The 24,818-nt window shown below is 47.7% G+C and overlaps 9 protein-coding genes across 17 annotated transcripts in view; 5 read left to right on the top strand and 4 right to left on the bottom strand.

Annotated features, from left to right (window-relative positions):
- Positions 1 to 18: 18 nt before the first annotated feature.
- Positions 19 to 6,972, top strand: LOC117591022 (venom toxin OcyC11). Of its 2 annotated transcripts, XM_034284110.1 has the most exons (3): positions 20 to 218; positions 2,722 to 2,731; positions 6,960 to 6,972. In XM_034284110.1, the coding sequence occupies exons 1-2, from the start codon at positions 43 to 45 to the stop codon at positions 2,723 to 2,725; spliced, it is 180 nt and encodes a 59-aa protein (XP_034140001.1). In that variant the 5' UTR covers positions 20 to 42; the 3' UTR covers positions 2,726 to 2,731; positions 6,960 to 6,972. The 2 variants fall into 2 exon arrangements, with proteins under 2 accessions (XP_034140000.1, XP_034140001.1); XM_034284109.1 differs by lacking the exons at positions 2,722 to 2,731; positions 6,960 to 6,972 and adding an exon at positions 276 to 400 and having other exon boundaries at positions 19 to 218.
- LOC117591007 (homeotic protein ocelliless) lies at positions 633 to 8,121 on the bottom strand. 3 transcript variants are annotated; one of them, XM_034284091.1, is made up of 2 exons: positions 8,114 to 8,121; positions 633 to 1,995 (listed from the first exon to the last, which is right to left on the bottom strand). In XM_034284091.1, the coding sequence occupies exon 2, from the start codon at positions 1,980 to 1,982 to the stop codon at positions 1,176 to 1,178; it is 807 nt and encodes a 268-aa protein (XP_034139982.1). In that variant the 5' UTR covers positions 1,983 to 1,995; positions 8,114 to 8,121; the 3' UTR covers positions 633 to 1,175. The 3 variants fall into 3 exon arrangements, with proteins under 3 accessions (XP_034139982.1, XP_034139981.1, XP_034139980.1); XM_034284090.1 differs by lacking the exon at positions 8,114 to 8,121 and adding an exon at positions 2,053 to 2,210; XM_034284089.1 differs by lacking the exon at positions 8,114 to 8,121 and adding an exon at positions 2,038 to 2,202 and having other exon boundaries at positions 633 to 1,999.
- LOC117590982 (kinesin-like protein Klp10A) lies at positions 2,716 to 10,317 on the top strand. The gene is made up of 5 exons (XM_034284057.1): positions 2,716 to 2,845; positions 3,644 to 4,847; positions 5,994 to 6,240; positions 6,312 to 7,106; positions 8,001 to 10,317. The coding sequence occupies exons 2-5, from the start codon at positions 3,835 to 3,837 to the stop codon at positions 8,316 to 8,318; spliced, it is 2,373 nt and encodes a 790-aa protein (XP_034139948.1). The 5' UTR covers positions 2,716 to 2,845; positions 3,644 to 3,834; the 3' UTR covers positions 8,319 to 10,317.
- Positions 10,318 to 11,549: 1,232 nt separating this feature from the next.
- LOC117590996 (tRNA (guanine-N(7)-)-methyltransferase non-catalytic subunit wuho) lies at positions 11,550 to 12,996 on the top strand. The gene has a single exon (XM_034284076.1). It carries the CDS (start codon positions 11,590 to 11,592, stop codon positions 12,796 to 12,798), a length of 1,209 nt encoding a protein of 402 aa, XP_034139967.1. The 5' UTR covers positions 11,550 to 11,589; the 3' UTR covers positions 12,799 to 12,996.
- Positions 12,929 to 14,549, bottom strand: LOC117590997 (26S proteasome regulatory subunit 10B). The gene is made up of 5 exons (XM_034284077.1): positions 14,340 to 14,549; positions 14,149 to 14,268; positions 13,353 to 14,073; positions 13,155 to 13,295; positions 12,929 to 13,078 (listed from the first exon to the last, which is right to left on the bottom strand). The coding sequence occupies exons 1-5, from the start codon at positions 14,446 to 14,448 to the stop codon at positions 12,976 to 12,978; spliced, it is 1,194 nt and encodes a 397-aa protein (XP_034139968.1). The 5' UTR covers positions 14,449 to 14,549; the 3' UTR covers positions 12,929 to 12,975.
- A 255-nt stretch (positions 14,550 to 14,804) lies between these two features.
- On the bottom strand, positions 14,805 to 15,329 carry LOC117591018 (S-phase kinase-associated protein 1-like). The gene has a single exon (XM_034284105.1). It carries the CDS (start codon positions 15,260 to 15,262, stop codon positions 14,825 to 14,827), a length of 438 nt encoding a protein of 145 aa, XP_034139996.1. The 5' UTR covers positions 15,263 to 15,329; the 3' UTR covers positions 14,805 to 14,824.
- A 55-nt stretch (positions 15,330 to 15,384) lies between these two features.
- On the top strand, positions 15,385 to 16,257 carry LOC117591008 (rhythmically expressed gene 2 protein). Its single transcript, XM_034284093.1, has one exon. The coding sequence runs from the start codon at positions 15,418 to 15,420 to the stop codon at positions 16,177 to 16,179; it is 762 nt and encodes a 253-aa protein (XP_034139984.1). The 5' UTR covers positions 15,385 to 15,417; the 3' UTR covers positions 16,180 to 16,257.
- LOC117590992 lies at positions 16,240 to 18,120 on the bottom strand. Its single transcript, XM_034284070.1, has one exon. It carries the CDS (start codon positions 17,962 to 17,964, stop codon positions 16,555 to 16,557), a length of 1,410 nt encoding a protein of 469 aa, XP_034139961.1. The 5' UTR covers positions 17,965 to 18,120; the 3' UTR covers positions 16,240 to 16,554.
- Positions 18,121 to 18,427: 307 nt separating this feature from the next.
- The window catches only part of LOC117590970, a 14,726-nt gene continuing 8,335 nt past the window's right edge, over positions 18,428 to 24,818 (top strand). The window contains exons 1-4 of one of the 6 annotated variants that reach the window (XM_034284033.1): positions 19,659 to 19,676; positions 19,769 to 19,879; positions 20,135 to 23,019; positions 24,233 to 24,571. In XM_034284033.1, the coding sequence (XP_034139924.1) occupies positions 19,787 to 19,879; positions 20,135 to 23,019; positions 24,233 to 24,571 (3,317 nt within the window). In that variant the 5' untranslated portion in view covers positions 19,659 to 19,676; positions 19,769 to 19,786. Of the gene's footprint in view, positions 18,585 to 19,305; positions 19,445 to 19,622; positions 19,677 to 19,768; positions 23,020 to 24,232; positions 24,572 to 24,818 lie in introns of those variants that run through there. The other 5 variants (XM_034284031.1, XM_034284032.1, XM_034284030.1 and 2 more) reach the window with 5 other exon arrangements.

The following is a 24,818-nucleotide window of genomic DNA, read 5'->3' as shown; positions in this document are numbered from 1 at the left end:
GCAAGTCCCGCAACGAAGTTGAATCTCAGTTGAATCTAAATAATGAAGTCGCTGACTTTTGTGCTGTGCCTCTTGGTGCTGGGCGCCCACTCGCTGTTGGCGCTGGCCGTGGATTGCGATTTTGAAGGCCACAAGTTAAATACGGGTGAATCGTACAAGCCAAATGGTCAATGCATGCAGTATACCTGTGAAGGACCCAAGCAACTGATAGGCAAAAAGTATGTTTATTTTATTTGTAAATTTATCAGCAAGGAACTCCAACTTACACGTTTCAGTTGTCCAATGGAGGCTCACCGGAAGCGCTGCAAGCTTGTTGGCGATGTCACGAAGCCATATCCCCAATGTTGCCCCAAATTTCAATGTTAATTGCAATAAATCTTCACTTACAAAGACCAAAAAATTATTCATTTATTCGGTTTGGTATACATGCTTGAACTTATGCTCATATATATATATATCTCAAATGGATCCTAGGTATATAAGTACATACATATGTATAAATATGAGTTGTGTCAATTGCCTAGTGGCAATTTGCAGGGGGTTTTGTCTTGAACGCGCACTTGTGTTACAGGCATAACAAGTATAAATGTCTCCATATACATATATGCATCAATATATCTCTCTTGTACCTCTTTTGTATTGTATATACATCATACATCCATTGTATAGTTCTCTAAAATAAGGGTCGCCGGAATCAGCTTCGAATTCCACACAATATCGTAGACCCCAGTGGGGGCAGTGTAATAATTACGCTCTCCTCGCACTTCACGCCTTTCTGTGCATCGATTGGATGTACCTTCGATGTGTGTGTGTGCTGGTTCCGCTTAATATTCACCCATACACATACATACATATATGTACTCTATTAACTGTATATAACCTGAGCTAGTCTAAACATTCTTTAACTATGGTCCGCGCTGGCACAGTTCTGCCGTTTATATGGAAACTAATATATATAGAAAGCCAAAACGGAAAGCCCTACAAGTGCTGCGGATTTCCTCTCCTTCGACTGAGATATACACACATCGAGCGATCGATCGATAGATACAACAAACGGGCAAACCCAATTTAAACTTTAAACTTATTCTAGCCCTAGAGCCTACCGACTCCTACCCGAACAACACTCAGTCCGGCGATAGGAGTTGTGGCGTCAAATCGCCACTGCACTCCTCTTCTCATTGACGCGCCGCTCGTTCGGTCTCCATCAGGCATTCGCGCACCAAAATGCGTGCATGGACAATGCCCCGCTTCAGCCGCTCCGTCGAGCTGCGCGACCCTGTGTATGTTGGCCTTATGTCGCGTCCCATTTCCTCGATGACGGCCAGCAGCTGGGCGTATTTGGTCAGGCCATTGCCGGTGCTCAGGCTGCCCACTGTCGGCAGGTTGGCTGTGGATGTGAGGGGTGTGGTTATGTTTGCCGATGTCTGGGTGGTCACCACCACCGGCGATGTGGACGGGGGCGGGTACTTGAGCTGTGACTGCGTCAGATTCAGACCCAAATTGTTACCATTGCTGTTGCCCGAGTTGCGGGACCCATTGGTGGCTGCCGCAATGTTGGCCAGCGAGAGGGCCGCTGCAGCGGCAGCTGCCGGCGTGGCCGTGGTGTTGGATTGCTGCTGCAGCAGAGCCAGCTGCGCCTGCAGGAACTGCGGTGAATATTGCAAGGCGGCAACCGCGGCTGCCGCAGCAGCATTGGCAGCCGCCGAATTTTGTTTGCTGGATGCGCTGTAGTCGCCGGAACGGTCGCGCTTGTTACTGTTGGCGTTGCTGCTGCCGCTGGTGGTGGAATAGTCCGTGGCACCCATGCCCCCGGAGTTGCCACGCGAATGATGGATGGCAGATATTTGGATTTGGGGCTGCTGCTCGCGCTGTTCACGCTGCTGCTGGTAGTTGTAAAAGTTTTGCACTTGCGAGCGTGGTATTGGTGTCACTGTGACGTCACTCAGCTTGGATTCGACAGCCTGAATGTCCATGATGTCCATGCTGATGCGTGGGCTGCACACCGGGCGGATCGTTATTAGATTTCCGGATGGAGGTGTGGGGCATGCTTACCGAGTGTTCTTTGGAAGTTTGCAAACGCTTCTCTGATGTCTCTGTCCAATTTTCGTTGCAACAATTTACGCTTTCCTTTCTACGCACAAACAAATCTATTGCAACCACCACAAACATGCACGCACACTCACACGCACACAGGCACACTCACTTCGAACACAGAGGAGCAGTTACAGTGTTATCAGTGTGGGCAGATGTAAATACCGCAGGGAGACTGTAAAAAATACCAAAACATACTAAACTTTATGGTTTTCAAATTAAGAATTCACATTTTCCTACATTCCCTTATTATTATATGCGACTGAATCTCATCTTCGGGTGAAATTTACATCACTTTATCACTTTTCAACAAAATAATTGAAAAACAGCTGGCAGCGACAGTGTTGCAAAGTTTTTGGAAATTGAATAATTCAACGTCAATTAAAAGTGCTCAGTTGGAAATAGCCATTCACATTTTACTGCCGAAAATTTGAAATTCAGACAATAGGAATTACATATATTTAGACAAAAGCTGATGTTTTCGATCTTATTGCAGCTGCAATTCAAATTTAACGTGTACTTTCCAGCACTACCCCTGCCAAATAAGTGCTGCACAACGCGGTGCCATCGTCATGACAGTGTGGCGAAAAACAATGGCGAAGAAACTGTGAAACTATAAAACTCTTGTAGTTGACATCTGGTCGATTTTAGACAAATTGTGCACACGCAGTTAACTATTTATTTTGTTGTGGTTGGTCATATTAAATCAAATAGACGTTTTAGGAAAATTAAAGTGTTTCAGACCACAAACAAGGTGAGCGTAAACAGCAGATTGCAAAAAATTCAATTACATTTCCGCGACTCCGTCTGTCCGATGCATTTGTGTGTGCGTGCGAGTGTGTGTGAGCGTTTGTGTGGGAGCCAATGTATGACGTAAAACGATAACGTAACGCCGTGCGTTTGTATGCTGCGCTTGCATATAATTAACACCGCCAAGCATTGATTAGTTGCCTTGCAATCGGCGTTAGTTTCTTCTTATTTTTGGCTGACTTGGCTGCCGCATATGCATATGCGTGTGTCGCTATGTGTGTGCCGCATAGGCGAGCAGTGTTGCACAGTGCCACATGCGATGCATGCAAAATGGGCGCACAACCAAAAAAGAATCACAATTCGCCAGGGTCCTCTTCCAGGGCCAACACCAGATCTCCCAAAGATCCCCAGGCCCAACTGAATGTATGCTTCTGTGTGGCGACTCCACCTTCCGCTCCTTTTCCATTTGCATTTGCATGTGTGCAGACTTTGTTATTCGTTGCTAGACGCGACCAAAGCGACAGTTGGCATTTGAAATTCGCTGTGAGCACACACACACACACACACGCACAGACAACCAGATATACATATATGCATGGGAACACGACACACACACAGATGCGTTCACCGAAACAGACGCTGTCGGCGACCTCGACATAGAAGAAGCAGAAAGCATTACAAAAACTCATTACTGACTCTCTGCTGCCTCTTGGTCGTAAAATAGTGCAAGCCAGAAATAATATTAATATTAATATTAATATTAATATAAAAATTCACCCGTGTAACATTTCTTCTCAATCAGAATACATTTGGAAATTCGCTACAGTGGGACAACTGTGGCCCAAATTATTGGATTCGCAAGCGGAATCGGAATCGCAGCGCTGACCGGAGCTGAGCTGAGCTGACGAGGCAAACTCGATAGATAGGCAAAAAGTGATATTGGGTATTTGTTTATACCAAGTGATAGCCATTTGTGGAAGTGATCTGATCGAAATGGATATGATTACCATTGGACAGAGCGTTAAAATCAAACGCACTGATGGGCGCGTTCATGCGGCCGTCGTGGCCATGATCAATGCGTCCGGCAAGTGCATAACAGTCGAGTGGTACGAGCGCGGCGAAACCAAAGGCAAGGAGGTGGAACTAGAGGCCATACTCACACTGAATCCCGAACTGACGCAGGAGGCTGTCGAGCAGCATGCGGCCCCGGAGCCAAAGAAGCAGGCCACTGCCCCAGTGAATCTGGCCCGCAATCCCACACAATCGAACATCTCTGGCAACCTCACCAGTCGCATGACCCTGGTCGGCAATCAACTGAACAAGATACACGAGACGCACCCGACCATCAGCTCGGGCAATGCTAATTCGAATGCCACCACGGGCGGCACCACTGCAGCGTCGACCAATTCGGGGCTGCAGCGTCCACGATTCACACAGGCCACCGGTAGACAGCAGCAGACACGCAGTGCCACGGCGCCCATCACAGCGTCCGCCCAAGTGACGGCTGGTGCGCAGGCCAGCCAATCCACAACCAATACAGTGGTCAACAATAGCACACAGAGCAGCATTGGCGGTGTCGCTGGAGGTGCGCGTCGTTCGCACGCCCTCAAGGAGGTGGAGCGTCTAAAGGAGAACCGCGAGAAGCGTCGAGCACGCCAGGCTGAGCTGAAGGAGGAGCAAAAAGCACTGCAGAACCAGGACCCAGGCAATCCCAACTGGGAGCTAGCGAATATGATACGCGAATATCAGAATACGTTGGAGTTTATACCTCTGCTCGATGGTCAGGCGGTGGACGATCACCAGATCACGGTCTGTGTGCGCAAGCGTCCACCCAGCCGAAAGGAGCTCAATCGCCGTGAGGTCGATGTCATATCGGTGCCCCGCAAGGACTTGATGATTGTCCATGAGCCGCGCACCAAGGTCGATCTCACCAAGTTCCTTGAACATCACAAATTTCGCTTTGACTACGCTTTCAACGAATCGTGTGACAATGCCATGGTGTACAAGTGAGTATTGAAACCAGCAACCGAGAGTAGTCGAGCACATACATTTGTATGTATGTTTATCAAGTAGCAAACTCGATTTCAGGCATAACCATATATGTAGACCATCTATCTATCCTCAACCTCTCATGCTTGTATGGTATGCCGCACGACATGTGTCGGTTGCCAGGCTATACACTGCTTTTAGCATATAAAAAGGCTACAGAAACTGCCACAATAGGACTTCCATTGAATTAGTATTCGAAGAAATGCAACACTTTTGATTTATTACAGTTGAAAGTATAAATTTCCTATTGGTTTTCCCCCCCGTACGCTGTTGCATCCAACAGCTGTTATTGCTGCCATCTCTAGCAGACACGGTCCATCCCTAACAAAGCGACTCATTCGAGTGCATACAAACAAACACAAACACACACACAGACGAACATAAAGTAAGAGAGAGAGAGAGAGAGAGAGAGGTAGCCGAAAGCGGTTGCTCCCGAAATAGCCAAGTTTTGTTTGGTTTGTTTTTTGTTGTGTTGTTTTTGTTGTTTTTCCAATGATTTGAAGCTTATGACTAATTTCACACAAGCTCCGGCTATCTCCCTCTGACACTTGCAATGCCTATATCGGCCACTCCATTGCCGCTATTCCATTCATTCATGGGTCTGCCTGTTTTCTGAACTCTGCCGACGCCGCTCGCTGCTTGAATTGATTAATGCTTGAGTTTTGAACTCTCTAAATTGTATTTAGCGCCTCTTTCGAAAAGTAACCGCCATTTCGCGTCCATTAAAAATTGTTTACCTTTTGTTGTAGCTTCAATTGCGTTTAAGAAGCTCTCCCCCTCTTCCAATTTTGCTCTTTCTCTCTCTCTCTCTTTTCTACACGGCGCATGAGTCAATGGCTGCCGTAGGAGATGGGTGCTGGGTGCGTCACGTAACGCCAGGCGCTAACGTAAAGCGCTAAACCTTCGTAAGACCTACCGATGATGCATAATATTTCAGTTGTAGTGGCATGGAATTTCCCTACGAAAATGAGTCTGACTGCTATAATTATTGTGATTATTTGAGGCCTAAAAATAGATTGCACGATTCATTCACTTTTAACTTCAGCAACTATGATACATGCTCTGATTTTCTGTGATCCTCATTTACCCCACCGCCCTTTCAGGTACACAGCCAAGCCGCTGGTGAAGACTATTTTTGAGGGAGGAATGGCGACATGCTTTGCCTATGGCCAGACTGGATCTGGCAAGACCCACACCATGGGCGGGGAGTTTACTGGAAAAATACAGGACTGCAAGAACGGCATCTATGCCATGGCCGCCAAGGATGTGTTCGCGACACTCAATACACCGCGTTATCGCACCATGAATCTAGTCGTTTCGGCCTCGTTCTTTGAGATTTACAGTGGCAAGGTAAGAATCTGAATAAATCCCACACCCCACCCGGTCAGAGATCCCCATTGCTAATGCTTCTGCTCGAACAGGTATTCGATCTGCTGGCTGATAAGCAGAAGCTGCGCGTGCTGGAGGATGGCAACCAGCAGGTGCAGGTGGTCGGACTCACTGAGAAGGTGGTGGACAGCGTTGAGGAGGTGCTAAAGATCATCCAGCTGGGCAATTTGGCACGCACCTCGGGGCAGACATCGGCCAATGCGAACTCATCGCGATCGCACGCCGTCTTCCAAATTGTCTTGCGTCCAATAGGCACCACAAAGATCCACGGCAAGTTCTCGTTCATTGATTTGGCGGGCAATGAGCGGGGTGTGGACACCTCGTCGGCCGATCGCCAGACACGCATGGAGGGAGCGGAGATCAATAAGTCGCTGCTGGCACTCAAAGAGTGCATCCGAGCATTGGGCAAACAGTCGGCCCACTTGCCGTTCCGTGTCTCGAAGCTCACGCAGGTGCTGCGCGACTCGTTCATTGGAGAGAAGAGCAAGACTTGCATGATAGCCATGATCTCGCCGTGCATCAATTCCTGTGAGCACACGCTCAACACGCTGCGCTACGCGGATCGTGTCAAGGAGCTGGTGGCCCCCAATGTCCAGGAGATGGGACCCTGTGGCGATGGCAATGATCCCATGGATGACAATGATATCGAAATCATGGACGATGACGATGAGGAGGAGCAGGAGAATAATCCGGTGCGCAAGCCAGACATCCGTTCACACAATCAGCGCAATGTTCCCATATCTGCGGGCATTCATAACAATAATAATAACAACAACAAGAATGGGAATGCCGGCAACACGGATCTGGCACTATTAAGTTCGCTGAGCGTGAGTATTTTCTGCTATTTTACATAATTAAGACATTCGATTCGCTTAGGCGAAATTTGTACCAGATCAAACTCTGGTAGCACTCGTAGAGGGCATACAAACTTTTGTAATTTCCAGCATTCAGGGTGCCCTTTGACTTTGACTTCAGCTCTAGCTCTGTCAGATGTGAAAACAAAACAAACCATGTTCTCGCCCAGCAAGATCGCCACAAATGGCGACACAAAAGCAAACACTAAGTTGGACTTTTCGTGGCACAAGCGACCTGTCGACGAGTACGGTCGAAAGTTATTTGCAATACGCAGATACAGCATGTACGCACTCGAGCAAAAGGCACTGCCGCATATGGCCAGAGTAGCGGTAAATTCAGTGTTGGAAAAGTCTGAAGTGGACAAAAAACCCAAGAAGTTCGTTTCCTCTCTGGTAAATCGTTCATCGGCTTACGCTGTAAGCCAGCCAAAAAAGAAGAAAAAGAAGCAGCTGGAAATATGCAAGAACGCGGATATGCTGGTGGATAAGAAGCCGAGTCCCAAGGATGATCCTAATGTCATTGCATTGGCCGCGCTGATACCGCGTGTGCATGAAGAGCTTTATAGGAAATTCGGTGAAGTGCCCAAGCTGCTACGCAGCAAGACTCGCATTATTTTCAATCTGCGCGAGTGTGGCTTCAAAGGGGTTCTGTTCGATTACGCTAGTCTCCTGCCCCACATCAGTGTGGATGAGGTGGAGACGAAAGATAAGAGTAGCCGCCGCTAAGCCATCGCTTCCACACACACAAGTGCACATCCAATTTTGATGTTTTTCTTAAGCCCACACCCACAAAAGTAATAGTTAAGCTGCGGAGAAGACAAATGCCTGGGAACGCTTTCTAATTCTAATTTGTACTCATTTTGACAGGAACACGAAATGTCACAGGAGCTGATCACACAGCACGAGGCCATTGAGGATTTGCAGCAAACAGAGGAAATGGTTGTGGAATTCCATCGATCGGTGAATGCCACACTGGAGACCTTCCTGGGCGAATCAAAGACGCTGTATACTCAAACAAATTATGTGAACTATGATCAGGAGGACTATTGCAAGCGCGGTGAATTGATGTTTTCCCAACTGATGGATATTGCCACCCAGTGCCGTGACATGATGTCTGAATATCGCCTTAAGTTGGCCAAAGAAGAGATGCTCTCCTGTAAATATAGTCCAAACAGCCAGCGCTAGAACATTTTGACTAGCAAAAAACCTCCTCCCCACACGATCCACATTTACACCATCACCATCACCGCCACCGCCCCACTACTAACAATCATCCGGCAACATTTTTAAATTGTTTTCCTCACGTCACATCAATGTGACCGCCCCGAATTTTTGTCAAGAATCACACGAATGGCATAACGCCTCCGCAGACCAGTTCCCTTACCCTTTAACCCTTTCTCTGCCCGAAAGAAAATGTGATCCGAGAAGGCAGACTCTACTCTACTCCAAAAAAAAACGTTGCATGAACAGCAGAACAGAACTGAAGGCTGCTGCGGATGAGGTCAAATGTGTTCCGCCTACGCAAGGGAAAGGGCGTGGAGGACACACGCCACAAACACACAGACGCACAGATGTGCACCCACTCGCAGAATCAATTGTTGGATATTACATTTTTTTTTGTGCGGCAGTTCAACTATTGTGTAGCGCTTAGCTTTAAATAAAATGTCCCTATATTGTTAAAGAAGTTCATGAATTCATTATTTGTACCCGCAAAAAGGAGACGTCTCGTTCCAAATCATTCGCTCATCCCAACCATTTAGCCGTCACGTTTCGCTCTCTCAACTCATTAACCGCCATTCTCTTTTAAGCTGCTTTGCTCTCTCGTGAGATGAGAGAAGTACCGGCATTCTTACTAAGCTTTACCGTTCATTCAATTGATGTTGACGTTGAATGGAGGGGAAGGCTGGAAGAGGCTGAAAGCGGTTGACAGTTTAACAGTTAATTACCGAACAGTAAAACCACACAATACAAAACCAACCAAGCACACACACACAACACCAACAACGATTTAATAAGCAAGATATTTTCAGTTTGGTTCTCATTGATTTTATGCGATACTTTTATAAATGAAAGAAAAAGACATTTACATACTATAACTGAAAACTTACTATTATGAGATTCCATTTACATTATAAATTAATTACCTGATAAAGAACTCTACATAGTTTTTGTTGTGTTCTTTTTGATTGATTGGAGAGTCCTGTCCTCTCTGTAGCGCCGCGGCACAAATCAATGACATTTAACTATTATGGACTAGTTGCGTATAGTATTTGTAATTATTTAAAGGCCACAAAACTGTATTTAATTTGTATTAATTTATTGTGAGTACTACCTACCACTCAAACTACTACTACGACAGCACCAATACCAATCTACCAGAGTATTCCCACTCCCATTCACCCTAACCTTAATGATATTTATCCTTTTTTTATATTTACTATATATTACTATTATATTAATTTTGTTTTCAAACTGATTTATATTCTTTGCCTGAGAAATATTTAGACTATGTTTAATTTTCCTCTTACCCGCTGTCCTCATTTCTGGTATGAGTAATTTATGTTTAATGGATTATATTTTTTTTTTGTTTTTTTTTTTGTATGTGCGTGTGAAAAGAATTTAAAATGCACTTGACCGCGTGGCTCATTTGATTTTTGAGAAATTTGAATTTGCATTTCATTTTGTACTAATATTTATTTCGTATGTTTAACTAATTTTACACGACACGACTAAAAAGGATAACGAAAACAAAAGAAACGGGAACATAACCAATCCACAGATTTACAGGCACTGCCTGCACTGCTTACTCGTAGGCAAACAAACAAAAACCAAAAGCAAATCAACACGAATGAAAAACACAAAGCAAAAACACCGTAGCCTTAAATACGCGAAACGACACTTTAAGCAAGAGAAAAAAAACATCAGAAATTAAAAAAGTAACGAAACAAAACGAATATTGAACAACAAACATACACATACTCACTTCACGTGCTTGCTCCCAAAGGTTTTTATATACGATTTAAACAAAACCTTTTATATAAAGTTGTACTTTTTTTCATTATTATTATTATTAATGGCAATTTACTACAGAATTCCCCTTCAACTAGAGTCGAATGATGACAAATTCCTTTTGTAATTCACCAAATGCGAGTTTTTAAAACATTGTTAATACAAATTAAACAAAGGAAACTGAATAATGAGTGCTTCGATATTATGCAGTATAAATAAAATAATAATAAAGAAATGTGTTAGGAATGGAATGAACTCTAATAATGTATTATTAAATATAAATCATAATTTATATTGTAATAGAAGCGAAGAGACACAAAAACTAAATTTAACATTAAAGATGTGTAAAAACCAAAAAGTGAATTTTTGTTTGTGCATTTTGGCGGTCGGCCGGCATGGGGCTCATCTCGATTTTTCCTGCATCTACGCACACATCTACGCATTGCAGGCGTATACAGCAAATAACGGTTTAACACCCATACACCTAGCTGAAAGCAACAAGTGCTCAAATAACCAGCAACGTTCAAGTATGTCGAAGCATTCTGAAGACACTTTGGCTTGGGAAAGAGGATTTCATACAATTCGAGATGATTTCAACAAAACTCTCTACAAATAGTGAATGTTCTTGGTAAAAAGGGTAAAAAGTGTATGCTTGAAATTATGGAAGGACCGGACTAGACTCTCTATTGCATTTCTCTATCCATTTATTCAAAATTAAACGTCGATAAGTTTAAAATTACGATTGCTCATGGTGGCTCTTCGGTGGATTTTACCTTGCCTGCGTTTTATTTTCTAGGTCGTTTTTCCTATAGTCCATACCCTGCTTTTCTGAGCCATTCCCCAGCGGTACATTTTAAAAGCTTGTTTTAAAAGAAGTATTGCTGGGACATTTAAGGTAAATTCGATTTTTGAGCTTCCTTCATAATTGGGAAAAGCAGATTAATAAAATGTTTGTGTAAAATAATCTATTCGGTTCTTACGTTTCTAATCAGCGTGTAACATTAACGTTTTAGCATATATACAAGATAATAGGGTGCACAAAATGTCCATACCCTCAAATTAATCGTCACATGTAGCTAGTACGTAGTTGCCGTGTAGTTACTTTGTAAGAAACGGGAAATGTTTTTTCGGACTTCTTTGCTTGTGCGTTATTTTATCCACAATCAACCAAATGGAGTCTTTAAAGTAAAACAGATTGTAGAAAATTGATTTATCAATCGGATAAAATTGCAGTTTCAGGGTTGAGAGTGCTAACTAGCTGGTAATGTTAAGCAGAACATCAAATCCACGAAAATGTTATAGAAAATACGGTATATTTACGGTATATTTGAAAATGAAAAGGTATATTTCGGAGGGTCGGGCGGTATATCTCGTTATCGATAAATCCGCGTTCACATTGAGCTGGAGCGATTAAATACAAAAAAAAAACGTGAACGTAGGCGTAAACATGGCAACAATTTTTTTCTCTGAGCCCGAATTGGTTATTGGCCACGGGCGTAAGGTGCTTTTCCTGAATCCGGGCGACTTGCAAATCTTCAAGGAAATCGAATTACCACCGGATTTAACCACGTGCGGATTAAAATTGGCCGAGCCAGTCCCCGTGCCTGGCCCAGGGCCGAGGCCGAGCCACCCGGCCAGCAGCTCAAAGCAACAGCCTGCAGCCTTGAAGGAAGCAACAGGATCTGTCAAGGTCGAGGTATCGATACAAAATGTGACCTACTCTCCAGATCGCCAACTGTTGGCCCTAACCACAGTTGGCCAAAAGGCAGTGCTGCTCTACAAGAGTCGACCCGAGAACGCCCAGCTCCTCTCTGTACGCCCACTCACTCGCGCATCGAGCGCCCTAAGGTTCTGCAGCGATGGCAGCTCCGTTCTGGTCACCGACAAGACTGGCGACTGCTACCAGTACGACTGTGTCGAGGTGGATGCCCCGCCACGCTTGCTGCTGGGACACTTGAGCATTGTCTACGACATCTTGTGGTCGGAGGACCAGCAGTATATAATCACATGTGACCGCGACGACAAGATACGTGTCACCAACTATCCGGCAACATTCGACATACACAGCTACTGCTTGGGCCACAAGGAGTTCGTGTCCGGCCTGGCCATGCTCACGGAGCAGCACATCATCTCGGCATCGGGGGACAAGACGTTGCGTGTCTGGAACTACACTAGCGGCAAGGAGCTGCTGCTCCACGAGCTTCCCGCTCCAGCTGTCCGCATGCTGGTGCGACAACTGGAGCCCGAAAAGACATACGAGGTGGCCGTGCTCCTCTACGACTATGTCGATGCGATTGGCGTGTATCGGCTGGAGCAGACAACCAAAGAGAGCTGGAGCATCACCGCCACCCAGATGGTGCGTGCCGAGGCTGGCAACTGGAATATATGCAATTTCGCATTGACCGACAATCGGATCTATGTGACTGGCGCTGAGAACGATCGTCTAACGTTGCGGGTGTACGATAGCAGAAATGGCGAGACGGCCACTGGGCTGCCCGATGGCTGGCTGAAGATGGTACTAGACAATCTGGATGTGGATGCATTCATGCCCGAGGACTTGTCCGTTTGGTTTAAGAAACGATTCGACAATGTCAGCGACTACTTGGAGCGCAAGAAGCGTCGCATCGATGAGCAGAAGCAGCAAAAATGTGGATAATTTACATACGTTCTATCTTTACATAGCATTTAATTAGTTTATCGGACAAAAGGAACGGACTATGTTTGACAAATCTGTTACATGAACATATTATATTATATACAGATATATATATATAAATATTTATGTGTTTAGATGTGTGTAATTTAATCTTTATTAAAGGATCATTTGATGCCATTAGACTGGCTTATAATCTAACTTGCTCTCCAGCTTCTTGTTCTCCGACACCTTGCGCACAGCCTTCATAAAGTCCTCCTGGATGACATACTCGCGCTCAGCCCTGTCGCACAATAATTAAGAAACAATATTCAGATAAGTTATTCCGATGGCTTCGGCGCAGGGCGGGCGGCACTCACCTGATGGCAAAGAGACCAGCCTCAGTGCACACATTGCGCAAATCGGCGCCATTAAAGTTGTCCGACAGCTTGACAATCGCTTCATAGTCGATCTCCCCGTGCTTGGCAATTGTCAGCGCATGAATCTTGAGAATCTCCAGGCTATAAATGGGATACAGACATCAGCATAGAGTGGAATAGCGCGCAAAAGCAACTTACCGTGCCTGCTCGTTGGGCAGTGGAATTTCAATTTTACGATCCAAGCGACCGGGACGCAGCAGAGCTGGATCGAGGGTGTCTGGGCGATTTGTGGCCATAATCATTTTCACCTGTCCCAGGGAGTCGAAGCCGTCCATTTGGTTGAGCAGCTCCATCAGCGTGCGCTGAATCTCGCGATCTGCGGATGTGCCCTCGGAGAAGCGGCGCCCGCCAATGGCATCGATCTCGTCCATGAATATGATGCAGGGCTGATGATCGCGGGCATAGTTGAACATCTCACGAATGAGACGAGCACTCTCGCCAATGTACTTGTCGACAATGGCCGAGGAGACGACCTTCAGGAAGTTGGCATCCAGCTGGGAGGCAACGGCACGGGCCAGCAGGGTTTTGCCCGTGCCAGGCGGTCCATAGAGCAGACAACCCTTGGGCGGAGTGATGCCGACACGCAAGAACAGCTCCGGATTGAGCAGTGGCAGCTCAATCACCTCGCGCAACTCACGAATCTGCTCGGTGAGGCCACCGATGGCCGAATATGTTACATCTCCGGGATCCTCGTGGGACATATTGTACACCAGGGGATCCACTTCGCGCGGCAGGTAACGCATTATGGTCAAGGTGGTCATGTCCAGGGCCACACGAGTGCCAGACTTTAGCTTTGTCTTGTCCAGCTGGCGACGGCAGCCGACCACATAGCGCGGCCCATTGGTAGCCTTCACAATGACTGAAAATGGGAAAAGAGAAGAAAAGCCATGATGAACAATTCAAAAACTGTCAAGTCTGTGCCCAGAAATATTACATTTATCTTCGGTTAGCTGCTTGAGGACTTCACCCACGATTTGTCCCACACTCTGCAGCGCCTTGAGATCATTCTCCGACTTGTCATACAGTTTGGTTAGTTCCTTGATCTCATCACGCTCTGCAACAAAGGTAAGGGAAAGGTGTCAATGCTTGCCGTGTTGTCGGAATTGGGAAAACGTCGGACATTACTTTCTTTGAGACGCCCTTCGATCTCCTTGTGCTCCAGCAGTTTCTTTCTGTAGTCGGACAGTGCTTTAACCCGCATATTGTCGGGCACTGGGGTGGCAGTCACAGTCATTTCGCAAGAAAAATATTTATACGCCCTTCAAAAATCAAGTTTTACAAAATTCGTTTGGTAAATGCCGTGAATCTGCAGTTTTTGGCTGCAATCAGTGTGACCGCGGAATTATCGATCAAATATACCGTCAGACCGTGAAAAATATACCATCTAATTTTACAAATATACCGTAAACACAAAACAATAGTTTAATCCGATCGAAGAATCAATTTTTGCCAGGGCTGCCATACCACAATCGATAAGATCGATGGTGTTTGGAGCATCGATACATCGTTTAAAATGGAAAAGGTTCAATTTCAATATTCAGTGGAATACCCTCTTTGAAAATTATATTTGTTTTTTATTTTGATTTTATTTTATTTTGCGATTTTGGTTCTTATAGCCACTGGAATTGCATTGCTTCCATGCTCTCATCAGAACGTATTGTGTCATCCTTGATGTGGAGAATTCTGCGCATTTCCTCGGTTTGCTTGCCTCGAATCATGTCTGCCACGGTCTTGCAAGTCACATCGTGTAGATTTTTGATGTCCAGATAGTTGGCGGCCTTTATTAGACTAAAGAGCGCGACATGGTTCTTGCTGACGAAAGTTTGTCGCCATCGGCGTCCATCTTCTTCACTCGCATTCGTGTTGAAATGGAATTCTGCCCACTCTATCACCATTGTCAAAATATCTGAATTTATATTCTCCAACGGCACAGCGGCATCATTCCAGTCTTCCATAATAATTTTTATTGTTCCTGAGCATCTCGTGATGATGTCGAAGTCAACTTCTATCGTTTTACCATCAGACGACTGCAGCTTTACAATTGACATGTTGTTTTTAGAGCTAGATTAATGCACGGGTTTTTGTTTCTTTTGTTATCAGATAAAGTAGTTTTGTTGTGATCCGGTTAGCTTCATAGGGAATATCGAATACAGTACGTATACAGCATTTGGGCTAGTACAGAACCTGGTCACACTGGAGCAAAATGTCGTTGAAATGTCAATTATTTGGGCAAAATCTGCGCCGATTTCGCTTGGTTACATTTGATGTAACGGACACGCTGCTGAAACTTGAAGATCCTTTGAAGCAATACCAAAAGACGGCAGCCGAATGCGGAGTGACTGGCCTCAACAGGCAGCAGCTGGAGCGCTGCTTTAGCCAACAGTTCAAAATCATGAGCAAAAAATATCCAAATTTTGGTCGCAGTTCACCGAATCTCGACTGGAAATCGTGGTGGCTGCAGCTGGTGGCGGGTACGTTTAGCTGCGCGGATGCCAGTCTGCCGACCGACAAGCTGGCCACGATTGGGCAACAGCTCGTAAGGGTTTTCCGCACCAGCGCCTGTTGGCGGCATGTCGAGGGAGCAGCCGAATTGGTTCAGCGCGTTCGCGATTCTGGCAAATGTGTGGGCATCATATCCAACTTTGATCCATCCCTACCACAAGTACTCCAGGCCATGGGCTTTGCAGGCAAATTCGACTTCATTCTCACCTCCTACGAGGCTGGCGTTATGAAACCCGACGCGCGCATCTTTAAAATCCCACTGGAGCGTTTGCAAATAGCGCCGGACCAGGCCCTGCACATTGGCAACAAGTACGACATGGACTATGCCGGTGCCCGCAACAGTGGCTGGAGCGGTTTGCTCGTGCACCCGATGGAGGCAGACAAACGAAACGAGGCCAAACACTCATACGCCAACCTGGCCACACTGCTGAACGCACTGGAAACCCAAGAGATTGCCTGGTGATTCTTTCATATCTTTTCTTTATGTACAAAACATATGAAACGAAACGAAACGAAACAAATATACATACTTATATTTATATATATTATCTTTAAATGCCTAATCTTAACATAGGACGCGGATACTTAGTCAAGGCTTTGCTCTAATCTGCATTTGGTGTGGATGCAAAAATTCAGACTCATCTTACATGCCTAGCCTTAGGATGCCGTTTAAGCTATTACCTGATGTCTTATCGAATATCTTTAGTCAATATATATATGTACACATAAATGGGGGCGTAAATACTCTTTCAAACAGACTAAAAAACTAATTTGTGAACCGAAATTGATGCTCTAATTGTTCTTAGGGAATGCATTTGGTGGTCTCCTCTCCGCGCTTCTACGTTGATTTTGTTGCCTTGGCGGGCATCTGGGCCTTGGCTGCCTTTAGCTGTTCGAGATTGAATTGCTTGCGTATTTCCGTAGACACCTGACGAATGACCGCATCAGTGTTGGCCTTTAGATCCCGCTCGAGCACATCAATGTCCACGTCCTTGCTCTCCAGCCGCATCTGCATGTCCGAGTAGAAATCACAAAAGAGCACCGGCTCGTCGGAGCCGTTTGGGGTGCGCGTACTGCAGTACTGGCCCCGGCGATGCAGATCATCGTTGCTGGACTTTGAGTCCAGGAAGCGCCGTGCGCCCAGCGGCAGCTGCTGCTGCACGAGTCGCTCGTGGTTCTGGGATATATGAAACTTGAGCTTCTTGAACTCCTTCACCTCGTTCTTCATGTACTTCACGTAGCTGTACATCTTGGAGGTCTTCTTGGTGAGATTCTCCAGGCAGCTGATGAAGTTGCGCACCTGCTGGGTGCGCGGCAGGGTGCTGGGATCGAGGCGTTCGGCCTCATCGAAGTGCTGCAGCGAACGATTAAAGTCATGCTTCATGGCCAGCGCTGAGGCGAGCACCACATGGTTCTCCGCCACCTTGGGCGCATGCTCGACGGCGGCCGTCAGTATTAGATCGGCATCGATGAGCCGTCCCATGCGAAAGAGTATTGTGCCCAGGCTGAGCAGCGGTATGTCCTTGAAGATGGGCGGTGCCAGCAATGCGGCCAAACGGGCGCAGGGTAGAGCCTCCCGAGCATTGCCTCGCATCCTCCAGTAGTAGGAGCTGAGCGTGTGGAACTTCCATGATGCCGGATGATGCTGCAGCCCGTCAACGGCAAACCGACGCGTCAGTTCGACGGTAGCCGTCCCGATATTGGTGTCATGCTCCCGCTCCACGTACGCCGAGTCCATTACCTTGGGCTGAAAGCTTTCGAGATGGTCGTAGGTGGCCGGGCCAACACTCAGCTTGTGATAGTTGCTGCAGACGGGCTCCTGGGTGCGTTGCTTTGTCCCAGTGCCCGACTTGCCGTGCGGTTGATTCACGTCGCTCTGCTCCGGCAGATTGATGCGCTTCAGCTGATCGGGCGTGATCTTCAGGTAGGACATTCGCTTCTCCAGCATGTAGTAGTCCATCGCACACTTGGCCTGCTCGGCCAGGTCCTCCCCGAAGCGCATGGAGAAGCGCAAGTGCTCGACGATCTGTTCCCGCTTTCGCAACAGGTCCAAATAGGAGCGCTCGACGTACTCATTGTAGCGAATCTGCTCCAGGAAGGCAATTAGGTTCTGGGGCTCGCGCATGTGAAAGGGCGAGTCCAGCTTTTGGGTAATTTCGTCTTCCTTCAGCACCCAATGATTGCTGGCCGAGCAGCTGAGGAGCACGTGCAGGCAGCCGATGGCCACGGCGAGCTGACAGACACGCATATTACATTGGAGTAGGGTCCCAAAAAGGGATTAACTATAATCAGCACACCGGTTAACAGGCAAACAGCACAGAGGAAAACACAAAAAACATTCTAAACAAATTTGGTAAATAAACTGCGGCGATAGTCAGCCATTCTCGCGGATGTACCGATACTGCGATGCGATATGCAATTCATCGATAACACTTAGGTAAACACTTACCCTTTACGATTTTACCTTTTTTTTTTGTTTTTTTGTCAATCATCAATTCGATAAAAGCTTGTAATATTGAATCGAATATCAAAATCAACGAACTTCAAGCAGATTCGATTTCACAAACAGTATTGTTTTCCGCGGTTTAACTTAAGTGTTGAACTGATTTAAGTGGGCTAAGCTCGATTTTTTCCTCTGTGTATTTTTGGCATATTTTAAAATTTATAAGGTATATAGCGGTATATTTTTTAGGGTTAGTCGTTCTATTTACTAGATAAGAACGCGGTCACACTGATCCCTAGTCGAGTTGGCATTTTTTTTAATGGTTTAAATAGTCTACCAATTGAACTACAACCAATTTAGTAAATGTAATTGTTAGTCAATATCGAGAACAGTCCTTTGTGCGTGTAAAAAAACGAGTGTTTTGTGTAAGTAATGGCCCAACATTGACCATTTCGCAGCTAATTGAAAGCTGTTGCGGCGTGTGGTGGACCAAAAAAAGTCAAGGGACTGACAACTGACATCCACTTGTACTTGCGTGAGTTGTGTGTGCCAGTGTGAGTGTTTTTGCATGTGAGAGGGGATCTCAGGAGTGTGTATGTGTTCCTGTGTTAACACCAGTGTTATTTTTATAATAAATTGACAATGGCAACTGACCAAAGAGGCTAACCAAGAAGTATTATTATAGTACGTACATATGAAGCAAGTGACAATCCGCCAGAATCTGGGGACTAGGGCCACCGCTATAGCAACTCTCTCTCTCTCTTTTTCTCTTTCGCTCTTACAACCTCTGCTCCAATTATTTTTTTCGAGTGTTTTCGCTTTTGACTTTTAGGAGAAATGAAAACAGAAAAGCAAATTGAAATATTGAAATCATTTCTGTATAGCAAAAGCCGTCAGTTGACAGACAATTGGTTTGGTGTAAGTGCCAAAATTACCAACTTGCTAAATCAAAAATTAAGATAGAAAGAAACAAAACGAACCCACGAAAAACCTGCTGCGTGAAGAAGAAAGCAAAAAACAGTGGTAAGGTAACCAGAAAAAGAAGAGGAAGAGAAAGAGAGAAAGAGAGAAACAGCAGAGCCACCGTTGTGGATGAGGAGGGGAACGGAACGAACGGACGGACCCAAAGCAAACGTCCACGTAAACTTTTAACATTTTGCTTTGGATGATGTTCGTAGTTGTTGTTGTTTCTTTTTACAATTTTTTTCTTTACTGAATCGAGGTTGTTTTTTTGTATGGCGATAAGGATTTCATTTAAATTCATTGGAGTGCATATGAAGAAACGGTAATTTTGCACACATATACATATACATTTTTCATCTGGACAAACGGGTTTTCCCGTTACTGAGCGAATGTCTTGGCTGAAGGCCCGTGCCCTTGCGCTCAGCCGCACAGAGGGATTCATGGAAGAGGGCAGGAGGGGCGAGGATGTAACAGAGGTGTGTGTGTCGTCCACTGCGTCGGAGTCAATGGGTGAAACATGCTATGGGAATTATGCAAGAACTGGGCAGGAACAGGTAGAGCGCCAGCTGCTCCTTCATCTGTCTGTGTGTGCGTGTGTGTGTTTTCGATTAATAATTTGTGATTTCTCTTGTTCTTCTCTTGCCAGCTAAACGAGAACCCGAACATGCTGCACAACAATGCTCCCTGGCTGCCACCCCATCAGCCGCCACAGCAGCAGCAGCAGCATCCTCATCATCCTCAGCAGCAGCAGCAGCAGGTACAACTGCAGCAGCATCAGGCACAGCTGCAGCAGCAACAACAACTGCAGCAGCAGCAGCAGCAGCAGCCTGTCTATGCCAGCCAAATTTTCCAGCACCAGGCACCACCACCACTTGGCCAGCAGCAACAATACTGGCCAGAGGAGCAGCAGGACCAGCAGCCGCAGCCGCCGTCGCTGAATTACAACAACTATTTTGCAGTCCAAGCTGGCGGTCAGCAGGCGCCACCGCCTCTGCCTCAACCGGAGCTGCAGCAGCAGCCTCCACAAATGTATTACCAGCCGCCACCACAAACAACAACTCCGCAAAATCAAATGCATCCCGAAGTGCCTTTGGATTCCTTCGAAAACAGCAGCAGCAGCATCAGCAACAACAACAACAACAACGGCGGTGGCAGGAATGATGGCTGGGGGGACTGGGGTGATTGGAATGAGACGAGCAACAGCAACCACAACAACAACAGCTACAGCCAGAACCATAACCATAACCAGAGCCACAGCAACGAGGCTGTGATGGAGCCACCGCCAAGCAACATAGTCGATGATGCCTTCAATATTCAGGGATCGCAGGGCAACAGCTGGCAGGCCTTTGCCAGCAACAATAATAACAGCAACAACAATTTGGATATTCCCCCACCCGTGGAACAGCAGCCTCAGCAACCGCAGCAGCAGCATCCGCTACAGCCGTTGCACCAGCAACTGCAGCAGCTCCATTTGCAACAACAACCCCCGCCCGAGGCGGGCCAGGAACCCGAACTGGATGCGATTGTGCCGCCGCGCGCCTTTCAGAATCAACCAGGAAGCGCAGAAGTGGCGCCAGTTACCGGTGGATTGGTGGCCATTGCACCACCATCTGCCCTGCCACCAATAACCGCCAGTCCGGGCGGCAATCCCTTCAAACGTTCCACTGGACCCAGCAAACGTGTCAACATCCTGGCCGGCACACAAGCAGCTGTTCCGGCTGCTATGCCTGCTTCTGTTCCCGCTCCTCTGCAGCCAACAGTGGCCAGTCCTATGGAAGCACCAACGGCTGAGGTAATCTTTGGCCTGGCACCATTCAATGTACTGGCAACGCCTTCAGTGTTGCCTCCTGCACCTGTTGTTCCGGGCGTGAGTCCTGCAGTTGCATCATCCATTTATGGATTACCCTCACAGCCGCAGCAGCAGCAGCAGCAGCAACAGCAGCCCCTGGTGATTCCTCCACCACTCATCCCCGAGTCGTCACCCCTGGAAATGGGTGGCTATGAGAACCTGGAGGTGCTGGCCGCACCTAACGACGAGAGGGCCCAGTATCTGCAGACGAGTCATCTGTCGGAGCAGCCCGAGGAGGGGGAGGCCAATTGGGAGGCGGAGACGGACGCGGGCCTGCTGCCGCCGCCCGGTCTGTCGCGTCTGGTGCTGGGCCAGCCGGAGTTGGAGCAGCAGCGACTTGTCACGGGCACCGAACAGCCACCGGCAACGGCCGTGAATGTTGTCCAGGCCCTGCACATGGAGGAGCGTCAGGCGGATGGCGAGGACACCTCCGAGGGAGAGCAGCCGCCACGTGTCGATGATCGCAATCTCTATCAGACGCCGCCGCGTCGTGTGGTCACGGGTGTGGAGACAACGGCCGTGTCTGTGCGGGAGCAGCGTGAGGTTGTCCTGGATGGTGAAAATCTCGAGGATCGCGAGGAGCCACCACCGGCCCTGGCCGGAGTTACGGCTCTACCCGTTACGGAGCTGCCGCTACAGCTGCAGCAACATCACAGCCTGCCCGACGAGGCCGAGCCATTGCATCACAATCCACCATCACAGTCAGCGCCAGTGGCAGCCTCCACCGTTGCCGCCGCACACTCACAACCACACCCACACCAGCAGCCCCTGCAGCAGCAGCAGCAGCAGCAGCAACAACAACAGCAGCAGCAGAGATTGGAGAAGAAACGTCCCCAAGTCGGGCAGCGTATGTCGCGGACTGGTAACGCCTCCTTGGACCTGGAGTCGGATGAGGAGTCGGACGAGTTTCTGCTCAGCGAGCGAGAGCGCGACAGGGAGCGCGATAGACGAGATCTGCTCGACGATCGTCGCGGACGTCGTGGCCACTACAACAACAACTACGACGGCGAGACGGAGGATTCTGTGCGGGGCGCTGGCCCAGTGGGACCTGCGGAGAGCAAGACCGGGCGTGATAGCCATCGGCGCAGCCACGACGGCAACAGCCAACAGCAGGGCAGACGCCGCAATCCCGAAACAGATCTGGAGCGTGAGCGGGAACGTGATCGGGATCGAGAGCGCAACTGGCGCCGTCGTTCGAACAAGTATCACAGCGGTGGCGAGGATCAGGAGCGTTTCGAGCACTCGCACTCCCGTCGCTACAACAACAGCAACTACGACGGGGAATCCGAAGGTCCCGACTCGAGCCACATGGGAGCCGATAGCGAAATTCTGCTGGATGGAGGCAGCGTCGGCCCTGCTGCCGGAGGATCCAACAGCATTGGTGGGCGCAGCAGCAAGAACGGCAGAGATCGCCAGAGGCGCAGTGCACCCGCACCCGAGGAGGACTACGACTATGATGATTATGAGCGAGAGCGCGGCCAATACTCTCGACGCTCCATTAAGCAGTCGGAGAAGGGCAGGAGTAGTGGTGGGAGGCGAGATCGTCATGAGGCCACCGGTGATCAGCGGCCGCAGCGTCGCAGCAACGATGATGGCACCCTGGAGCGGCGGCGTCGCCATCCGCATCCCGATCAACGGCACTGGGATGGGTACGAGGAGTACCGCAGAAAGAGCTCCCGCAACAGTGACCTTGAGAAGGAGCGCACCAATGGCGGTGGTGGTGGTGGTGGAGCCGGTGGCAGCGGCGGCTCTAAGCGTCGCAACTACGCTCCGTATGCGGGTGCTGGCTACGATCCGTATGGAATGTACGAGCAGTTGTCGAGGAATCCCCAAGCCTATGCGGACATGTATGCCAAGTTTTATGGTCAAATGATCAACTCGATGACGGCAGCAGTGGCTCCTTACAAGGCGGCGGGTGCACCGGTACAGCAGCAGCAGCAACAACAGCAGCAGCAGGGGCAGCAGCCGATGATGACTGCAGGTGTCCAAATGATGGATATCATGCGGACGACTGGTAAGGAGGGTGACCTGCTTACAGAACGTGAACGGTAAGTGCATACCACCCCGCCCCTGCGAATCGATTGTAGGTTTAGTTTCCCAACCAAAAAAAAAAAAACAGTTGCCCTGCCAACCGCACCTTCAGATTTTGCAGAGTTCAATTGAGTATGGAGAGAAGGCTGGTCACACCAGATGGTGTGCCGTTACCTTCTAATTGAAAATCACAGTTGCAATTACAACACTGGAACTCTGCAAAGTCGCGAAGCAGTGGATTTTCATATTCCTTTAGTTAGTTGGTTTATTCGTTTTGTTAACTTATAATTACACCCAGCCACCCATACATAAACACATACATAAATATATGAATGTATGTATGTATGTATGTAATTGCCCTTACCCACTGTTCCCACTGATTCCCCATTCCTCGTTGACGTAGCAGTTGTTCCCTTATCCGTAACCGCGCCCCGTACCTCTTTCCACGTGATGCTAATCTGAAATGTTGATTAACGCGTGGTATACCCTCCTACGCGTCCATCTGTTCCGCCTGTTAATTGTTGAGGTTGGATTTTGGGAGTAATTAACCCACAGACATGCTAGTGTGTAGATACTTAGTTAATGATTAGATAGAGGTACTCTCACCCGGTTAACTAACGTACTACCCCGATCGGTTGATCGTTTACTACCCTGTATGCGTATTCCCGTACCTTTCACACACTCCACCCACACCTCCTTCTCCTTCTTCTTCTACTCATGAACCCTCATCAACCGACACATGAATCGATCTTTCATTCGCCTTGCTCCTGCTCGCCTCAGCTTTCTCTTTTTTGTGCGTTTACTCGTACTCGTACTCCCTCTCACCGTTCCTGCTTCCACCTCCTGCACCTTCTCCTTTACCATTCCATAGTCCATGTGTGTGTACGCAAATACCGTTCGTTGTGTGTTGTTGTTGCTACTAACAAAACACATCAGAAGCAAACCAAAAGTAAAAGCAAAAACAAGGTATACCAATATTAAGGTATGGCATCATGGCTTTCCCTCTCTCTGTCTCGGATCACAGATGCAATCGTGCAGCAACTGTAACCGGGAATAAACGAGAATGGCATCTTGGAGTGTCTTACCTTACTGTTGCTTTATACCGATATATGTACTATGATCGTATGTAACCTCTAAAACTGTTTTTCGTCTCTAACAATTCACAAAAACAAAAAAAGCAAAACGCAAAACATCATTTGTGCCTTCCTCCTACCTCCTCCCCATGTCTAGGTACACACACGCATACATAAATCAAGCAAACGAATTCCATCGTCAACAATATAATGAGGGGCTCTACCAGCAACAGATCCATCAGCTTCAACAGCAGCAACAGCAGCTCCATCAGCAGCAGGAGCTCCTTAACCGCAGCATGGCGGACATGGAGGACAGCAGTGCCAGCTTCTATGGTGGTGAATCGTTTAGCAGCCGGAGATTTATCTATGGGCATCATGGGCTAGCCAGTGCCCGATCGCTAAGCAATCTGAATGGTGGGGATCTAAATGGAACAGGACGAAGTTCACGTTGCAGCGGCGTTTATTATGCTGGCTCTGAATGCGCCCTCGATATCAGGTGGTCACACAATCTCACTCTGAAGTCTCTCACTCTCTCTGTCTCTCTTTGTCTATGTATTTATCTCAATATGTCCCCCGCTCTGCTGAGTTTCGGTTACACTCTCGCTCTCTTAGGTATTCCTCCCCCCCCCCCCCCCCCCCCCCCCCCCCCCCACAATGCCTCCCCCTCTCCCCACCAACAAAATCCTCCCCTCCCCCCCTCCCCCCCCCCCCCCCCCCCCCCCCCCCCCCCACAATGCCTCCCC

Source organism: Drosophila guanche, unplaced genomic scaffold (assembly GCF_900245975.1).
Source record: "Drosophila guanche unplaced genomic scaffold, DGUA_6, whole genome shotgun sequence".
Lineage (NCBI taxonomy): Eukaryota > Metazoa > Arthropoda > Insecta > Diptera > Drosophilidae > Drosophila > Drosophila guanche.
Note: the sequence above shows the minus strand (reverse complement) of the source record. Positions and strands in the feature narration are given on the sequence as shown.